An 18,617-nucleotide genomic window follows, 5' to 3' on the forward strand; every position below is an offset into this window, starting at 1 on the left:
ATAGGGAAAGTATAAGGGCTGTTAACAATTAAGCTTAGCAGAATATGGAGAAGTAGCCAGTTAAAAAACCAACGACGATGACAACGTGTTTCCCGTAACATGTTCTTAGCAGGGAGGGGTTATTTGTCCATGCTCGAAAGCCACTTCAGAAAACCACCATCCTTTCCCTACTCTTTCTCGCGACACAGAAGACAATCGGTGGCTGTGATATTTCTATGCACTGACCATATTTGGATCAAGGGCACAATCAAGTTCACTTCCACCAACAAAATAGTCGTAATCATGTTACGTGTAAATCCGTTATTAGTCCTAGAGCAATCTTCGCCCGCCAAGATACATAATTCTGTTACCCTTACCAGTGGCGGATCTAGGGGAGAGGCCCGGGACCTTCCCCCCCTTACTTTCGGTAAAAAAAATAATCGCAGAGGGAAGAAAAGCCGGTAGGGCAAGCAAAGACCTCCACCCCCCCACCCCCTTTCACACCCCCCTTAGATCAAGGTCGGGATCCGCCACTGCTTACTCGGTGAAGAACAGGATTCCTCTGTAACGTTCCCACAAAACACCACAACTCTTATTAATTTTAAAGACAACTTTATTGCGTCCTCTATTTATGACTCACTCAATTAATTCCCCTGCGATAATAGATACAAATACCGTAAATTCTGGAATTAGCGCCTCCCCTCAAATAAGCGCCCCCTTCGAATAAGCGTCTCTCCCATCGGCCAAAATTTAAAATAAGCGCCTCCCCTTCTCCTGTTTTATGGAAGAGTACTGAGACAACAAAGGATGCATAGTTTTGGTCGTGTTCAATTACAAGCAAGTGATTATCGACACTGCACATTGACCGTCGCAACGGATGGTAGTGAAGATCTACTGATTCATTCCTTAAAGCCCAACCAACCTTGTGCAGCAGACCTACAGCAGCTAAAGGGGTTATATCACGTAGTTCTTCAAGAGAGACAGGATCCATCTGAGACTTCTGGGGAACTGACACATATATATATTATAAAAAAATCCCGATCATATCTGACCACGATTTAGGAAAAATTAAATAAGCGTCCCCCTCGAATAAGCGGCCCCCCGTCTTCTCCTAAATTTGAAATAAACGTCCAAGGCGGTACATCGAGGATTTACGTTTTACAGTGAAACCTGTATTAAGCGGACCTTATATTAAGTGGACACCAGCTTGAGTCCCTAAATTGTCTTCCCACTTGTACTGTGAAAAACCTGCATTTAGCGGACACCTCGAGCTCTGTTAGGCGGACGCGGACACCAACATTAAGCCATTTTGTTGCAAAAAAACCTGCAACAAGAAGATCTGTTAGATCTTATAACCGCGCTTTTAAAATTTAACTGTTTTCTTAGTACTACAGTCGCAACGCAGTGCATATTCCAAAGCAATCTTTGATGATTCATTGATTACTGTAGACATCACAGCACTTGATCAACATAAACTCTATTATCGCACCATCAGTCGTAGCCGTTGTGACATCTCCGATGACGTAATAGTCTTAATCTGGAAGTTTCTTCGGGATATGTATGGGCATGAAGATACGAACACTATTACAAACCGCTTTCTTTCTTTAAAGTCACGATTACATTTAATTGTTTTTTTCCCTTGAGTTAAGGGTTAGCAAAGAAGTCACACGAGTCACATAATTCAAGAATTGCGTTATCTACGGCTATCTTTAGTACGGTGGTTATTTCCCTATCAATGACGTAATCTTTGCACGTTCTGACACGTTCTTTGCTTCGCTTCCAAACATTTAATTTTCTTTCCGATCTATGAACTCGCTGCGATGAAACAGTCAAAGGATTTACTTCATTTGCCTAAAACCGCAAGAAATACTCGCAAAATTACAAATAAATTAATGACCGTCGCTTCTGCCGAAATAAACTTGCAAAGTAAACACGATCTTATTTGTCACGTAGCGAAAGTGAAAGCTGCAACGTCAGCGCATTCCATGGCTGACGTAATACCTTTTTTCAGCATATTTATTATTACCTTTAAATCCAACGCTTTGATAAAGCGAAAAGAAAATATATTTTACCCACAAAAAAGAAAACAATATCCGTAAAATTGTTCGTGTGTTTATGTTTTAACAGCTTCTGGCGGAAAAACATCACACGTTGCGTGACTCAAAGTTTGGCCGAGCGGAGGTCTGCGTCTGGCCGCCGACAAAAAAAAAAATAATAATAATAATAAACCACGGGTAAACCTAGAACCGCGCTCGGCCCATGGCCGCGCGGTTAATAAGCGGACACTTCAAGGGCTTTTTACTGGGTTGCCGTAGGCGAACCCAGTCATAAAATGCGAACGGAGCCGTCTCCTACGTCGAAACATAGGCACGCATGGCGTGCAAGAGTTATTTTTTGTGAACTAAAAGTCTCGGAGATAGGAGCATTCATGGAACTGTTTACAGTAATGATTTGATTAATTTGACATATTTTTTTGGTTGCGATGTACAGCAAGAAAGAAACTGGGAATTTATGATGTACACACGATGTTACATCGGTAATGGTAAGATAACTAAATAGTACCTTATTATAGGAAATTAAAGCTTCATGAAATTGAAGCGAATTTTTGAAATTCGCGTTAATTTAAGTTGCGTTATAATTAATTTATGTAAATGTTAATTTCCGTGCTGTTAATTAAGTTGCGTGTTAATTTCCGCGACGTTAATCACCATTATCTTCCCCCAAATCTTTGACACACTCTAGACACTCTTGACACAGGCAAACAATAAATTTTATTCGCGCACTTCACATTTCGCATCAATCTTTCACATTGTTAAATAGTTTACTGTACTTCCACTGAATTTTGTTCGTGTTCGCTGTCAGCTTTACAGTGTTAAAATAGATTGGTTCCTGTTCTTAACAAATTCTGTTTTGTTTTTTGTTTTATTTTTTTTGTTGTTGGAGCAGACGCGTTAATTTCCCTCATTTGAAATTTTGCCCCCTCTTTCGCGTTAATTTCTTTTATTGGGAAGTAAATTTACCTTCAATTCGCGTCAATTCGGTATCAGTAAGGGGAAAATTTGCCATTTTTGCAAAATTTTACTTTTTTAAGCGGTTGGATAAATCTTATGGTAATCTTTAAGATAAAAAAAAATCCACGAAAAAATATTATATCTGCCGCTAGTTATTGCGCGAGAAAGATTTTTTGCATATTAATTACTTAATTGAGAGTTGACAAGTTCTGTCAAATGAATTAATTATCGAGGCAAGAAGTCACATGACATCAAGACACGTGATTCGCGCGCCGAAATTAGTACCGGATGTCTTCGTATAAGAAAAAGCGATCTTGACCGTTTTCATCGGCTAAAGGAAGGCCAAAGAAGGCGAAAAACACTTTCGACAAAGAGTGGGCCGCTAAATTAGCGGAAAGCGACAAAGGGTCGTTTTACAATCAAGAAAAATTGCTGGATGAACTGGACAACGATCGCGATCACGAAGCCAGCGAGCAAACCGAAATGAGCGCAAGCCGCGCTAAAATACTGTTGCAAGAAACTGTCGAAGCAGAGCAGATTGACGAAGACTGAAGTGGACGAAGTTGAAAGGCAGATCGATTGTACAAAATTAGAATCAGCAGTACAACATTTTCTTTTTCTTACCCAGCAATTGTCATTTCTTCCAGCATCTTTGCCTTTGGATCAACATCAGTCGATGAAGTCCCGTTTACGACGCCCGGTTACGACGTCCGCTCCAGCGTTTCCCTTTGTGCGCTTGCATTTTCTCGGGGACCTTCTACGGGCCTTCGGCATGTTAACTGACATGGTCATAATTTTGAAGATTAGTCAACCTATACGTAAAATTGCGAATGCTAATATAGTGAATCAAAAGATAATTTTACGTCTACTAACTTTGGACAGGGGCACCCAACGACCGTTTTCTCTCGAATGCTGTTAGACGCTGTTTTAGGCTATCTGGAGTACTTTTAAAGCTCTGTAGGTTAATTTTAGGTTGCACTAAAAAAATTTTATCTGTTCGGATATTCTAGGGGAAATTGAGTATCCTCGAATTTATTAGGGCTTTTTTGTCCATTTCCCGAAAACCTTAGGTCTTATCGCCTTTCCGAAAATGATAGCTGGCCTTTTTTCGGTACCCAAAACGACATTTTCAACAGTCCGAAAACAACAGACATTAAATTTCTCATATCACGAAAGTTCGAGGTGCCAATTCTCTCAAGAAAATCAGAGGGGATTAAAGGCCTTCCGAACAGATAATTTACCGAAACGATCCGTTGGGTGCCCCTGTTTGGAATTCTGACTTCACACATGAAAAAGCGGTTTATTCACTGGTGAATAATTTACCGCGCGCTGTCGCGGAAATTTGTACCTGTTCCATGTTAACTGTCACAGTCCTATTGTTACATAGAAAGCTGATTCCTCTGCGGTGTCTCCCTTGGTGTGATAGTCTCATAATACTTGGATGTCGCCGAATTTTGTTTTTTCTCTTTTGACCTTTTTCTCGAAAGTAAAAAAAAATAGGCGAGTTGTACGTGCATTTCGAGTTCCAGGTCGGCAGCCCCTGGACCAAATTGGCTGAAATTCTGAGAGAATGTTGTTAGAACGATCGCCGACAAAATCTTGTCTGCGAATTCTGATTATTCTTTTCATTAAAAAGTTATGCCTTTTTTTCGCGGGCAGTCCTATTTTTCACCCTTTTCTAACTTTATCCTCTTGTAAAATAATAACAAACGCATGTGCCAAAAATCTGAGACACGGTTTTTGAGGTCAGTGTGTGAAGAAACGGACGCCATGTTAATCGTTTTCTCCGACCTAAATTTAGCGGGCGCATACCTTGAGTTATGGGTTCGTCAAGTTTTGTAAACATATTCACATTTTCGAAACACGGTATATTTTTACCGTTTTGAACAGGTCGGGACATAATCTGTAGTTATTAAGCTTCAATAAATATACGGTTTATATGGGTTTTTGTTAAAACCACGAACGCTAGAGCGGACCGAGCGCGGATGGTCAAATGGGTTATACTGATACGTTAATTAACACGAGCGTTAATTTCCTTTAATAAGGTAAGCCACAAAATGTTTGACTGAACAAACTATAGTAATCTCCAGATTAATGTAGATACCATCTTATTTTCTAACAGGCAATTTGATTCGTTCTTTGATACAACCCACGCTGTGATTGGTGTGACACGCGCACATGCATAACTCCCTCATTCACCAATCACATAGCCCTTCCAACCCCCAAGAGGAATTTTTGCTCAAAAATACTCAAGTTAAGAGAACTTTTCGCATTTTATACAAGTCGTAAGTTTACCATTTTTTACACAACACTACTACACCGAAAATAGAAAGAAAGAGACACGCTGAAAGTCTGATTTAATTAAATTGCACTTTAACTTGGTACCGCGCAGTCTTCAAAAAACATTTGAACAGTTTTCATACTTTTCACCTTAAAAAAAATCGGATTGAAAAGAATGTCATAAAATGCCCATCAAATGAAAATATTAAACTGTTACTGCAGAGACGTAAAAACCGTCCAGAAATGAAAGCTTCTTTTCTGTTTAATATCCCAGGAACAATAGCCGATAACTTGTCAGCTCTAATTGAATTTGGGAATCCCGAACCATCGAATTTGCATTCGAGTTCGAGTTCGAGTTCGAGTTAGATTTCGAGTTGGACTTCGAGTTAAAGATCGAGTTAGACATCTGATAAAAAATATAAAAATGCAAATAACAAATATAAATAACGAAATTTAAAAAAACGAGGAGGAGGTAATTATATGCTAATTACATGGTCCTATGCTAACCATGAGACAACGATCTCTGTTAAGAAAGTCAAGTGGCGTGACGCGTGATGCATGACTCTAACGTTGTCCACGTGTTCATCTTGTGTTAAATAAATGACACATTTCCTGGATAACAGACCGGCATAACATGGTATGATCTGAGGTCCTGTTATCAGACTGCCTGCTGGCCATCGTGGAATTGGCAATGGAAATGTAGGTTTAATTTACGTTATGCAGACTTGCAGTTGAAAGATTTAATTTCGAACGCAAATTAACGCTGAAACATGCCCCTGTTTTCAGCGAGGAAACAATCATAGAGATAACTTCATCGCCAGAGAAAGATAATCATCAGAAAGATGCACGTGGCGATACAATGTAAGTCTTCTTTTCATCATGGATCAAAACGGTATTTCAGAAGAGACTGAAGGAAGAATTGCCGTTTTGGGACTTTATTTTTCTGTACGTGGCTTTATTGCTTAAATGTGTCCGTCCTAGTGGCACAGCACAGAGCTGCCATCTTGACAGGTAGGCAAAGCGGTCAGAAATTATAGTGAGCAACTCGAACGATGATCCTGCTGGTATATGTCAAAACAATAGTGATCTAATCGGCTTCACATATAAAATGGAGAATATAAAAGCAGAAACCGACACAACGTAGGATGATTTTTTGAAGGTATACTGTATTTCGGCTGGCCAAACCAGCCTTCTTCAGAATTTAACATTGCGAAGCGTTCCTATGTAGCATATTTTCGTAATACCGGAAACACGTAAAACTAATTGACGGTGTAAATTTTAAAACTGTATTGAACCACGGGCGTAAAAAAAAAAAACTATAAAAAGCTATAAAACTGATTTTTGAACACGCGGACATTTGGTTACGTTTTAGAGGTTTAAAGTTTTTGGAGGCGATTGCCTTCAGATAAACGAAACGTGAGAATTTGGGCCGTGTATCTAATTTGCATATTATTTTAACCCGGTTGATAGGCCGGCGTCGACAAAACCAGGATTGGAGCGGATCACGGGTCGGATCACGCACCGGATCACGGATCGGCGAATTAGGCATAGGCACTTGAAAACTGTGTTCGGCCACCTTAAGTGCGGCAGAAATGCGACTGTGGACGAAGGACTTTAATTTTGCGAAAAATTGTCCGCCAATGGAACGAGAAGGAGAAGGCTGACAACGGAGCAGTATGTGTTGCAATACGTTCAGGTTACATTGGGTCGAGAATGGCCAAGTTTCTTCTTTTTCTTTGGCGGGAACACATTTACGCATGCTCGACACGGCAGAAATGCGACGTATGAACCGAGCCTTAGCAACGTTCGAGAAATCCGTCCGTGGACCCTTAATAAAGATGGCTTAAGTTAATGTGTGCCGTGTGCTGTTGCAGTTTTGGTTAACAAGTTGATTCAGGTTAATTCAAGTTTGTTCATGTATTGTATCAATTCATTAGAAGTACAATGGAAGTACAATGTGCACATTGTTTGATGACCTCTCCAGTTGTTTAAAAACAAAATTTTAGTCATGACATTACGACACACTGTGGTCGTGCACAGAGAATTTGCTACACATGTTTTAGAAATGTTTTTGATTTAGACATGTTTTGTTTGTGTTGGCTCGTTCTGTTGCAATAATTACTTCCGGATCAATTGTTTAGGCTAAATTGAACTTTGAATAGAATAATTTGGTCTACATTTTCCGTGTTTCTATCGAGTTATAGAAACACGAGTGGAAGTTTGGGAGAACGAGAAATGCTGTTGGAACACGAGCCGCAGACGAGTGTTTCCACAGCCTTTTCGAGTTCTCCCAAACTTCCACGAGTATTTCTATAACTCGATAGAAAGACGGAGAACATGTTTTCTATTGATAAGTTAATAAAGATGGTGAATTTTAAGCTCGGTAATGGCATGTGAAGGTGAATTAATCAACATGACACGAGCGTGGGACAAAGAAAAATTCTGAGTCCCCGGCAGGAATCGAACCCGTGACCTCCCGAACACCGGGCGGACGCTCTATCCACTGAGCTACGAGAACTCATGGAGAACAAAGTCATGAGTTCTCGTAGCTCATTGGATAGAGCGCCCGCCCGGTGTTCGGGAGGTCATGGGTTCGATTCCTGTCGGGAACTCAGAATTTTTCTTCGTCCCACGTTCGTGTCATGTTGATTGATTCACCTTCACATGTTTTCTATTTCTTTTAGAAGACACCGCGGCGAAAAAAAGGAAAACAACTTGTTAACTTTGATTATCAAAATGTAAATTCTCTTTGCCCGCGCCATCATTACGTCGACAGCTCGTGCTAGTTCTGTGTTTCCATCGAGTTATAGAAATACGATTTGTAACCAATCAGCGCGCGTATTTTCTTAGTAATATTTTCTAATTCAGTTTACTTAACACTAGTTGATAATGACTCAATTTTTAATTTTTGTTTACATTTAATGACAGTACTCGAGACTACAAGATTAAGCGATTCAATGACTTTAAAAACATTAACAATGTTAATAGTTACAATTAATTTTTGAGTTATTTCTTTGTAAAAAAAATACCTCTTAGTCGGCGCGTCGGGTATGTTATGGACGGGTCAATGGATGAGTGAGTGAGAGATATATGTATGTCACACCAATCAGTGTCGTTAATTTCAGCATCCATTGATAAGTTTCGATGTAAAAAGCGAATAGACTGCGATTAATTTCGTCGACAGAACAAAAAGATACTATCCTGTGACGATTTTACAATTATAATGGTTCTTGTTTACTATTGGAGCAGTGAAAAGATACGTTTTAATGAAACTAAATCTTTTCTTTTCAATGTTGTCAGGGTTTTCGCTTATTCACATTAATAACTAACTTAAGGTGACTTAAGGTCCCAGAGTAGGCCTACGCCCGGAACACTTATTACGAACTCTGCAGCAATATTTAGGTTTCAATACAACACCGATTTGAACCTGGTCACAACCTCTTCACATTCTCAGTAGTGCATTCCGCCCCCCTAAAATACAATTGATCCTATCATAGAAACCACATCAACTTGTTTTTCATTCACATCTTAAACCTAGTGGTAGAGGGGCTAAGACAATTCAGAAACTAATCTAATGGGCAAAGCTCACCCTTCATCGCATGCTCGTAGTTATATGCCAAACACTATGTTTCTTTGACTGATTATCCAGTTGCAAATGATTATCAAACGCGCCCACAAAATCCTCAACCTAACCCACAGAAAATGTCGAAGTAAGCCCAATATATGAATACTTCCTCCTCTTTTATAGAAGAATTAATATGGCCGTTCTGAACTGTATCGGGATCAAATCTTCTCACATACCATTTACTTTTACAACAAGAAATTTGATTGGCTGTCTATAGTAGATCCAATCTGATTAGTGTGACATACATACATCTCTCACTCACTCATCCATTGACCCGTCCATAACATACCCCGGCGCGCCGATTATGAGGTATTTTTGTCACAAAAAAATAACTTGAAAAAAAAATAACTCAAAAATGGTTAAATTGCGCAATCGCTACCCAGAAGACATTGCGTGTGTGCTTTGTTTCCCCCGCGTCTTTAGAATGTTAGAAGAATCTATTCTTGGTCGATCAGAAGACTGTTTGTGCTGCCAGTTTTTAGATTGGAAACTTCAGTGAAACAAGTGCATTCAGAGTGAACTTATTTCGACTGTTATCCAGTACTGTTGGTCGACTGGAAGGGTTTATATTGGAAACCTTTAGAGTGAAACCTTCCGAGTGACTTCAGTTGATGCTTTTATCTGGGGCTATTTAGCTACACAGATGAATTCAAGAAATGCGGAATCGGAGAGTTACAGTGATTGTTTCAAGCCAATGCCTGATATAAGCAACGATACCTTCCGGAAGAAACTGAAACCAGATAACATGAAGGAAGTCATTGGAGCCATGATGCAGGAACACTCGGTTGAAGTGAGATTTTAAATGTTTTCCCTGGTAATTTGCTGCTTTGTCTCGTGTTTCATTACATGTAATTATGAATTTTATTGGTTGTACTTTGAACTTGTTCGAAGCCTAGTATAATTTAGCGCACTGTTTACAGTCATAGTTGTGGAACTTAGCAAAGGAATTGACATTAAGGCGAAATATGACGGCCAATGTGCCCGTGAAATATTTATTCGAAGTGAGTAACAATATGGTCAGTGGCGATGACAGTGCGATGAAAGGTACACAGTTTTCTCTTACTGAAGAAAGTTACATTAATAAAGAATCAGAAAAACAATTGAGATCTCGATATGATCAGTTTATTTCTTCTAAATATGTTGCTGTTAGCCAGCTTAAGTCCAAAGTTTACTGCTGTTGTTGGTGGTGGGGGGAAGGGAGTAGAAATACTCCTGGTTGCTCCATGCTACAGAAGTAAACCAAAAATAACCATAGTCTTGATGGGCCGCTTAATTCGTATGCAGACTCTTTTATGTGAAATCGTTGTACGCCTTAAAATTCCACATTTACAATGGAGGCAGTCATTTTGCCTAAACAACAAGTACAAAAATGAGAAAGGTAACTGCTTGAGTTTAACACATCAACATTAACAAAACCTTCAGCTTTTCCTTGATTCTTTCATATTTTTCTATCTTCTATTATGCAGAATTTTCACTATGTATTACATTATTTAACTGAACCTAAGATATACCATTGCAATATCTAGGTTTCCATGCAACATATACAATTTACCATTTCCTTTTTCTAATTCTGAAATATTTACTATAATAAATGCAACCCAGTTACGCTTCCTAAAGCTTTTTGTTACTTCCAAAAGCTCAGCTTAGACTTCTTTAACATTGTTCATCGTTGTCGTTTAAAGCTAAGTAGATTATTCCAGATTGATGCATTGACTGACTGGACATTGTGCTATGAGCAATCTTTAAATCTTACACCGTGTCGCACTGGGTTACAAAAGGTATTGTATTAAGGAAGTTCGCGCTAATTGTTTCTGCGCATCCTTACTGCGCACGCAAATTCACACACCAGGTCAAGCATGAGCGCGCGCGCTAAGTAATAAAATGAACAATGATATATAGGGCTGATGGCCATTGCTATAGCTTTTCCTGGATTTAACGATCTTGGACGTTCGGTGACCCCTATTTTTCTTTCGATTGACCATTTTCCCTACCGATTTTTTACGCCGGTTTAACGAAAAAATGAAGGAAATCTATCGACTAGAAGTTTGAATTTTTTGCAAAATGCACCATCGCCTTCGGGTGTCTGGGAAACCCGAATAGCGAATAGTCGCGAATAGTGCGAATAGTGGCGAACAGTCGCGAAAAGTGGCGAATAGTGACGAATAGTCGTCAATAGTCACCGCTTTAGATCTAATGTCCCGCGTTAATTGATTATCCAAATAAGCAACAGAATTTCTGTGAATTTATTACCTTTCCTTCTCCGGACTCAGGCTACGACTGTCCATCGCCGACATTAAGAAAACAGAAAACACAAGGATAACCTAATAAAGAGGTATTTACGCTTTTGCAGCGGTTAACACAGAAGAAATTACGGTTTAGAAACACCTTTTGTCCTGATAAGCGTCTGCGCTTTTTAGCGGGAAAATCCCATCCTACGTTGCTGCGAGGTTGACTGCGAGATACTGGGTACCCTATTTGTCACTATTTGCCACTATTCGCCACTATTCGCCACTACTCGAGACTGTTCGCCACTATTTGCACTATTCGAGACTATTCGCACTATTCGTACTATTCGCTATTTGCTATTCGGGACCATTCGCTGTTCGCTATTCGCGACTATTCGCTATTCGCTATTCGGGTTTTCCAGACACCCCATCGCCTTCCGTTCTTTTTAATAGCTTTTCGTTTATATGTGCGACGGTTTCAAATGTCTCTTGAAAGGCTAAGTTTTGTGAAAACGTTGGTAATATTTGGAATTATTTACGCAACAAACCCACTTCTACAATATATGACTAAGATCGTTTGCCTCTGTTGACTCACCTTTTAACTATAAACCCCTGTAGATCACGCTGAATTACGTGCGCCAATTTTTCAAAATCAGGGTAGTTTTCCACACGCTTCATCTCTGAAACGAAGTCGGTGACCACCAATTTTTTTTTGCATTTCTGTCACAAGTAACTCCTTATCTGACTACAGTAAATTTATTTTAAAAAATCTATCGACTGGAAAATTTTCGCGCGAACGTCCTTAAGCGGACACTAATGAAGGTCCCAAGGGTGTCCGCTTAAGGACATTCGCGCGAAAATTTTCAAACATTGATTTTTTTTTCTGAGACTTTTACCACTGTAAGATAATGAGTTAGTTATGTCAGAAATGTAAGAAAGATGGGGGTCACAGACTTCGTTTTGGAGAGAACATGCCCGGAGGAGCACCTTAAATCTGAAAAAAAATCGGGCTTCGTTAGCGAATAAGGCAACAGTGTCTGTAAGCCCAGAAATATTGCAATTAGATCTTTGAAGTGAAATGTTCTCTGTCAAATATTGTTTAAGTGGACCTATTAAGTGAATTTAGTCAACTGGTAGGGGTCACTGAACGTCCAAGACCATTAAATCCAGGCAAAGCTATAACAATGGTCATCTGCCCTATCATTGTTCATTTTATCACTTAGTGCGCGCTCTCACGCATGACGTGGCGTGTGAATTTGCGTGCGTAGTAAGGATGCGCAGAAACAATTAGCATGAACGTCCTCAATACAGGTTTCACTCTAGTTATCTACGTGAGATAGCTAAGTACATATTTATTGTATTCCATGCAATTCAACTGATTTTGTAACTCCTTTGTTACTAAATTAATTTTGATTATTGATTTACAGATTACTAGTATCATCATCATTATTATTATAATTATTAGTATTATTATTATTAGAACGGTTTTCATTTGAGTGTCGAAAGTAATTAGACAATTACTTTGGTTTTGGTTTTGGTTTTACTACGGTTTGAGATTAGCTGAGTAGTCTAATTGGTAAGTAATTGGTTTGGTTTTGGTTTTACGACACTCAATTGAAAACCGCTCTATTTAAATAATAATTTTTACAATAACTGTCTAATTTCCCGCGCGCTGACTGGCTCATTTTTATCATCAATAAGAGTACAGAGTACATGCAAGCTTTCAAGTTAAACTTTCAGCTGTCAAACTGTCAACTTTTTAACCAATGATATTTAATGGACTTTTTTAAGTAGCCAATCAAAATACGAGAAAAGCTATTGACAATGTTTGCGTCAGTTTGAAAAAAAATCAGTTATCTTTGTTTACGGCAAGTTTACGGCGTCTTTTTCCCTCATTTATCCCGGCATTTGGCCATTTTGGGGTCTTGTTATTGTAAAAAACAAATTGACGTCAGTTTTTTATTCGTCTGTTCTCTTATTGATGATAAATTTCGTCATAACATTGTCAAAGTTTACTGCGGAACCACTCGCCTGCGGCTCGTGGTTCCACAGCCACTTTGAGTATGTTATGACGCAATTTATCATCAGTAAGAGGACAGACGCATAAAAAACTGACGTCAATTTGTCAAATACATGAAAAAATTACTCGATTCTGATTGGCTGAGAGCAATGCAGTTCAAGTGTAACACCAGTGCAAATTACACATCGTAATCCTAGATTATGATTGGCTGAAAGAAAATAGGAAATTTCTAAGCCAATGATATCACGCAAAGTGATGGCGAAAATTTAGTGCGGAAACTTTGAAAAAAGTTTTCTCGAATGAGAAAAAATGGCTTCAAGAAAGATCTTCCGACACTTCCTCCACGCGAATTTTTTCATGTTTATATTATTAATAAGTAGTCATACGGTTTTTCTAGTTCAATTTGGAATTAATTAGCACTTGTGAGTTTTTAAAAAAGCTGAATATTCCACTTGCCGAAGCGGCCCGTTTTTGAAAACCTCACTCGTGCAAATCAAATTGAACTCGAAACCATGTGATTACCTATACTAACTGAACTGGACAAAAAAAATATTCGCAAATATTAAAGAACTTCAGCGGAACACTTTTAGTCGGAACATTTTGCGCAAGAGACTGCAAAACTAAACTTTTTTTTTCGTGAAACAAGACAATTTTTTTAAGTACTTGCAAGCAGAGTTATTGTGTACAAATAATCTGTGATTGCTGATACCGAAAGCGGCGTAACGCAAGGTCATTCTACCACTAACGTGTTTCTCGTGCTCTTACACGGAAGATATGAAAACCATGTGTTCTTCTGCGGTGTTCGTTTTCAGTTTATCGTTTGCTCTTGAAGTAGTTTCTCCAGTCCACGAGAGCCGAGATAGCATGGAATTGTCGGCAATAGAATTCTTTTTTCTTGTCACTGTATCATGCGGCAGCGATCGACTTCTCGAGTACGTCGACGAGGTTCTTCTGTACATATACCCGCTTTTGACGGGAAGATTTCGTAGAGCCTGCCAAAAGTCGCGCTTGAAAAAGGTATAAAGCAGAGGATTAATGATGGATGTCATGTATCGAACGAAGGCAAGCACTTTGGTGGTCTTTAAAGTTGGTTTAGAAATATTTGACTTGAGATGGATCTCTATGTTAAGTAGCAGCGCAATGGTGAAATAGGGCAACCAACAAAATGCAAATACCGCCGCCATCACTGCGAAAACTAAAATGCACTTTTGATCATGGATGCTTTTCTTGTGTAACCTTGACGTATCTCTGTGAGTTGACGATGGTCTTCTTTTACTGGTAATCGCTTTGAACATAACTATGTACGCATAAATCATAAATGCGTATGGGAGAACAAATACTACTAGAAGACAAACCGAAGAATGGACAATGAAATAAACGCGTGACTGGCTGTTTTTCCAAAGTAACGGAATGACAGCAATGGATGCAGATGTGATCCAAATCCCAGCCAACACTTTCAACGCCATTTTCTTGGTTACCAGATAGTGTTTCAGTGGCCTGACAATCGCCAAGTACTTTTCCGCCGTTATGACGAGAATATGATAAGCAGCTGACACGGACATCAGAGTATGCAGAATGTACAGCCAATAAGAATAGTCTTTCTGAATGGCTTGCGGAACAACTTCGAAACTGAAAACAATGAAGTATGGAATATTGATTGCACCTGTAAGGAAGTCGCAAACCGCCAAACCAAGCAACAGGTAATTGGATGAAGTTCGAAGACTTTTCCTTCTGTAAAATAACGCGAACACCAGTCCGTTGGCCAGAGTTATTGCTATGGCAACAGGAAGAAGTTCATTCAATGCTGCTTTGCCATAGTTGGGTGGTAACGGAGTTGAAGCTGTGCTGTTGTTCATGTTAACATGGATACAACGTAGGTGACAAGAAAGAAATCTAAAAATAAAAATAAAACCGTTTTGGAGATTCAGCTAACTTGGAGTAAATGTAAAATGTTCGTAGAAATCAGCATTGCTCCATGCTTCCTCCAGAGGCGCATGACATAAGGACATTTTGTTTGTAGGCTTCCATTAATGTTTATACAGACCATTCTCCCCAAATACTACAAAAAAATACTACAAAGACAATTCCTCGACCTAAACCAGTTAAAGATAAATTAGCTGAAGTCATCCTGCCGTAATCGGCATTAGTTTTTTCTTTGAAAAGTATATAAATGTGATGTCGCTTCTCTTAAAAATATAATGCTGAGAAATGCGTGTACACACTCGCCTACAGCCTCCCTTGGTACATCACTCGTTTCATACCTAGTATTTGAACTTCTGATGCCACAGGACGGTATTCCTTAAAACCGTATAAAAATCACTTTCATTGATGTTCTCTTTTTGACTGCATGTTCCCCCTCCTCTGATTGACTATATACAATCAGAAAATAAGAGCTACCTTATAGCTGGTAAGGTCCAGCGACCTCGTTTATAGGAAGACAACATTTGGCTTCGGTGATAAAAAGCAAATTTCGCTGGGTATTTTGTGGTATCAGCTATGGTTTTGACAATGTTCATGCTTGAAATAGAGTTTCTGATCGTGTCACAAAATCTGTCTCCTTCACAGGCTCCTTTATCAAGGATAAGAGGACTCGACCTAAACAAGAGCTGAACACGAGAGCGTCAGAACGCCGGAGCGCAAGTCCTCTAAAATGATTTGGCGTGCTCATTCCAAAAGTTACCGCCCAACGAACTTATTTCCTTATTAAGTGTGCCCTTCGGTCCTGTGAACAGGAATTTTATTAGACCAAAACATTCAGCTAACAATCGGCTTTTTTTGAAAGACCAAGATGATCGTAGAAAAACAATATATTTTTAGCGAAAAATTACAGCGACAAAATGTCTAAAATGTCCAATTTTGGTACAATACAATAAAGGTTTATTCAGAATACAAATGAATAGATGTGAAAGAAGGTTAAGAGATTATCTCAATGTGAAAATTCCCTCGGAAAAGACAAACACAAATGGACGGATAGAGAAGCAGCAGCAATATAGTAAGATAAAAAGCTATATACACCCGTGACGTGCGTGTTGTTTTCGTCACATCTCTTCAATTCTAAAAAGAAGTTTATTTTACATTAAGAAATTAATTCTACTTGTTATAAAAATCGAACATGATAAGTTCATGCATGACATTAACACAGGCTATTGTTTTCGATAACAACAACCTTAGGGTTTGCAATTTTCCAAAGCTCCATCTCTCAGGTTATGATTTTTTGTTAATAAACTCTAGCAAATGATGGATCAAGTAAAATATCATATAATATAAAAACTCACGGTATATGCAATACGTAGCTACCACGGAGTAAAATTTTCAACGGATCATTTGCATAACTAGGGAAGTGCATAAAAGATATCATTCTGAAACTAACCATCATTTGCACTGTTCTAACGATTCGTCTTGGCTTTGTACGCTTGACTTTCTTCGTGCATGCGAAACGTCGTTTATGTACTTGATTTACTTACGTTAAAGCTTAACTGACAAGAACCAGCTCTGTTCGTGCATATTTATGATGGTGACCAATACATCTGCCACATTAAGGATGGACCGGTATATTTTCTTCACACGCTATTTGTTTTCAGTATGGCCAAACTAGCCGCAGCTCGCCGAGGTTGTACTAAAAACTGTCGTTGATGTGAAGCGTTAAAGGATGCTTTCATCGCTTCTAGTGTCTGCGAGAATAGCGTTGAGTCGTTCTTAGATCTAAGCTTGGCGACTGTTCAGATCAGATGTTTTACATGATATCGCCACTCAGTTCAGACTGCCACCGGGTGCCAGTGATGTTACTGAGCAGTTAAAATCGATCAAATATCTTACCTTGAATCCGCTGCTCTAATGTGAAGGGAAACAGCTAGTAATTCTTTGCAAATACCATCTGGAATATTGTGCACTTCTGAAGAGACGTGAAAACGTAATGAATCACTAAACAAAGGTCTTGCTAATTTATATCACTTCAGTTGGTTTTAATTAAGGTTTTACTCGTTCATGTTCATAAATAGAAAACGTTGGCTAATTCTTACACAACTAATAGATGTTTTATATTATATTGTATTTAGTATTTCATGACCACCCGCTTACACTTTAGATAATTCATTTTTAATGTACATCATATCCTAGGGCCATAAAAGGTTCAATTTTTGACTTGTTTTTGCGTAAATATGAATACATATATATAATTGCTAAATGAATATTTCATATCGTTTAAGAAATGTTTCGCTCATTACATTTATGACAATGTTAACGAGAAATACGAATCTTTGAAACAGTAATGACGCTAAGCCTGGTAAAAAATACTTTATCATATTCTTATGCAGAACAAGCTGATTCGTTTGTGATGTTTGGGGATTTTTCAGAATATTTTATTAAAATACAGTTTTGTTTCAAAATACATACCCGAAACACGTAATTGTCGCAGTTTCACGCTCTTGCTTGGCTTCTAATCAATGATAGAATGGACAAAGAATTAGAATCAGCTCAGGCATAAATGTTATCGTATTGAAGCCCTTTGTCGTCGACTTCATTTCTTACAAGGTTGGCAACTATAATTTGAATAACTAAATGTTAATATATTCGACCATATGTCGGTCTGAACTTTCTGCAGGTGAAAGGAAGTCGCAATTATCATTAAAGTTTGTAATGTTTATTTGTTATGATCAACACTACAGCGTTTGGACGAATGCCCAGTGATATGAATTATTGTTTCGATAGGTTTTTGTGTTGTGCAGTGGTATGGCTCAATAATGGATACAGTCGAATCCAGCTCTGCCGTGGGCACCCAGTTATACAAACACCGAGAGCAGTTTGAACTTTCCGTGACGATAACCTCATGTATTTTTTCCCTACATTCACAGTATACAGACAGCAGTTAACACGGACAACAGACATGTCTGAGTGAATGAAGCGAAGGACATCGACTGTTGTTTGTCATCGTGATGCATTTTTTTCATTTGCCACGATTGTGAAGATTGTGTCTTGAAAGAACACGAAAGTTTTCTCAAGCTAAATGGGATTTTATTAAGTTCGCGGACTATTTTAAATGATTATATTGTGGTGTTTAAACAAGAGCACAATTATTTGAGTGTGAAGCATTTGAGTATTTATTTGAATGAGCGTGAGGTTTCTTCAGTTTACTGAAACTTTAGTCACAGTTAAGGCTTTTTAAAACATCCTTTTTTTCAAGTGGCATACTTTATTTATCCGCTCGTTTTTAAACATGTGTCCGTAACGTTTGTTGTGATGAGAGCCAACTTAATAGACAACCAGATAATACTGCAAATTTAGTGTCCGTATTAACCGGGTTCCTCTGTATGTAAATTTTCAAGCACAATTCTGTTTTCTCGTATTCAATAAGCTAATGATTGAAGCGAAATAAATCTTAATAACTACGCCGCCGACACAAAACATTCAGGAAAAGGAATTAGCTTAGCTGAGTATTGAGATATAAACAGAAATACATAGCTAGCTAGTTTGCGGGTTAA

At 38.6% G+C, this 18,617-nt stretch overlaps 1 protein-coding gene across 2 annotated transcripts; it reads right to left on the reverse strand.

Annotated features, from left to right (window-relative positions):
- Window positions 1–12,432: 12,432 nt before the first annotated feature.
- Window positions 12,433–17,699, reverse strand: LOC110064030 (octopamine receptor beta-2R-like). 2 transcript variants are annotated; one of them, XM_089271563.1, is made up of 3 exons: window positions 17,533–17,699; window positions 16,957–17,032; window positions 12,433–15,033 (listed from the first exon to the last, which is right to left on the reverse strand). In XM_089271563.1, the coding sequence occupies exon 3, from the start codon at window positions 14,994–14,996 to the stop codon at window positions 13,902–13,904; it is 1,095 nt and encodes a 364-aa protein (XP_089127689.1). In that variant the 5' UTR covers window positions 14,997–15,033; window positions 16,957–17,032; window positions 17,533–17,699; the 3' UTR covers window positions 12,433–13,901. The 2 variants fall into 2 exon arrangements, with proteins under 2 accessions (XP_089127689.1, XP_020626690.1); XM_020771031.2 differs by lacking the exon at window positions 17,533–17,699 and having other exon boundaries at window positions 16,957–17,054.
- Window positions 17,700–18,617: the final 918 nt, after the last annotated feature.

The sequence above is a fragment of the Orbicella faveolata genome, unplaced genomic scaffold (genome assembly GCF_042242905.1).
Source record: "Orbicella faveolata isolate gen_17 unplaced genomic scaffold, um_ofav_v1 contig_34, whole genome shotgun sequence".
Classification (NCBI taxonomy): domain Eukaryota; kingdom Metazoa; phylum Cnidaria; class Anthozoa; order Scleractinia; family Merulinidae; genus Orbicella; species Orbicella faveolata.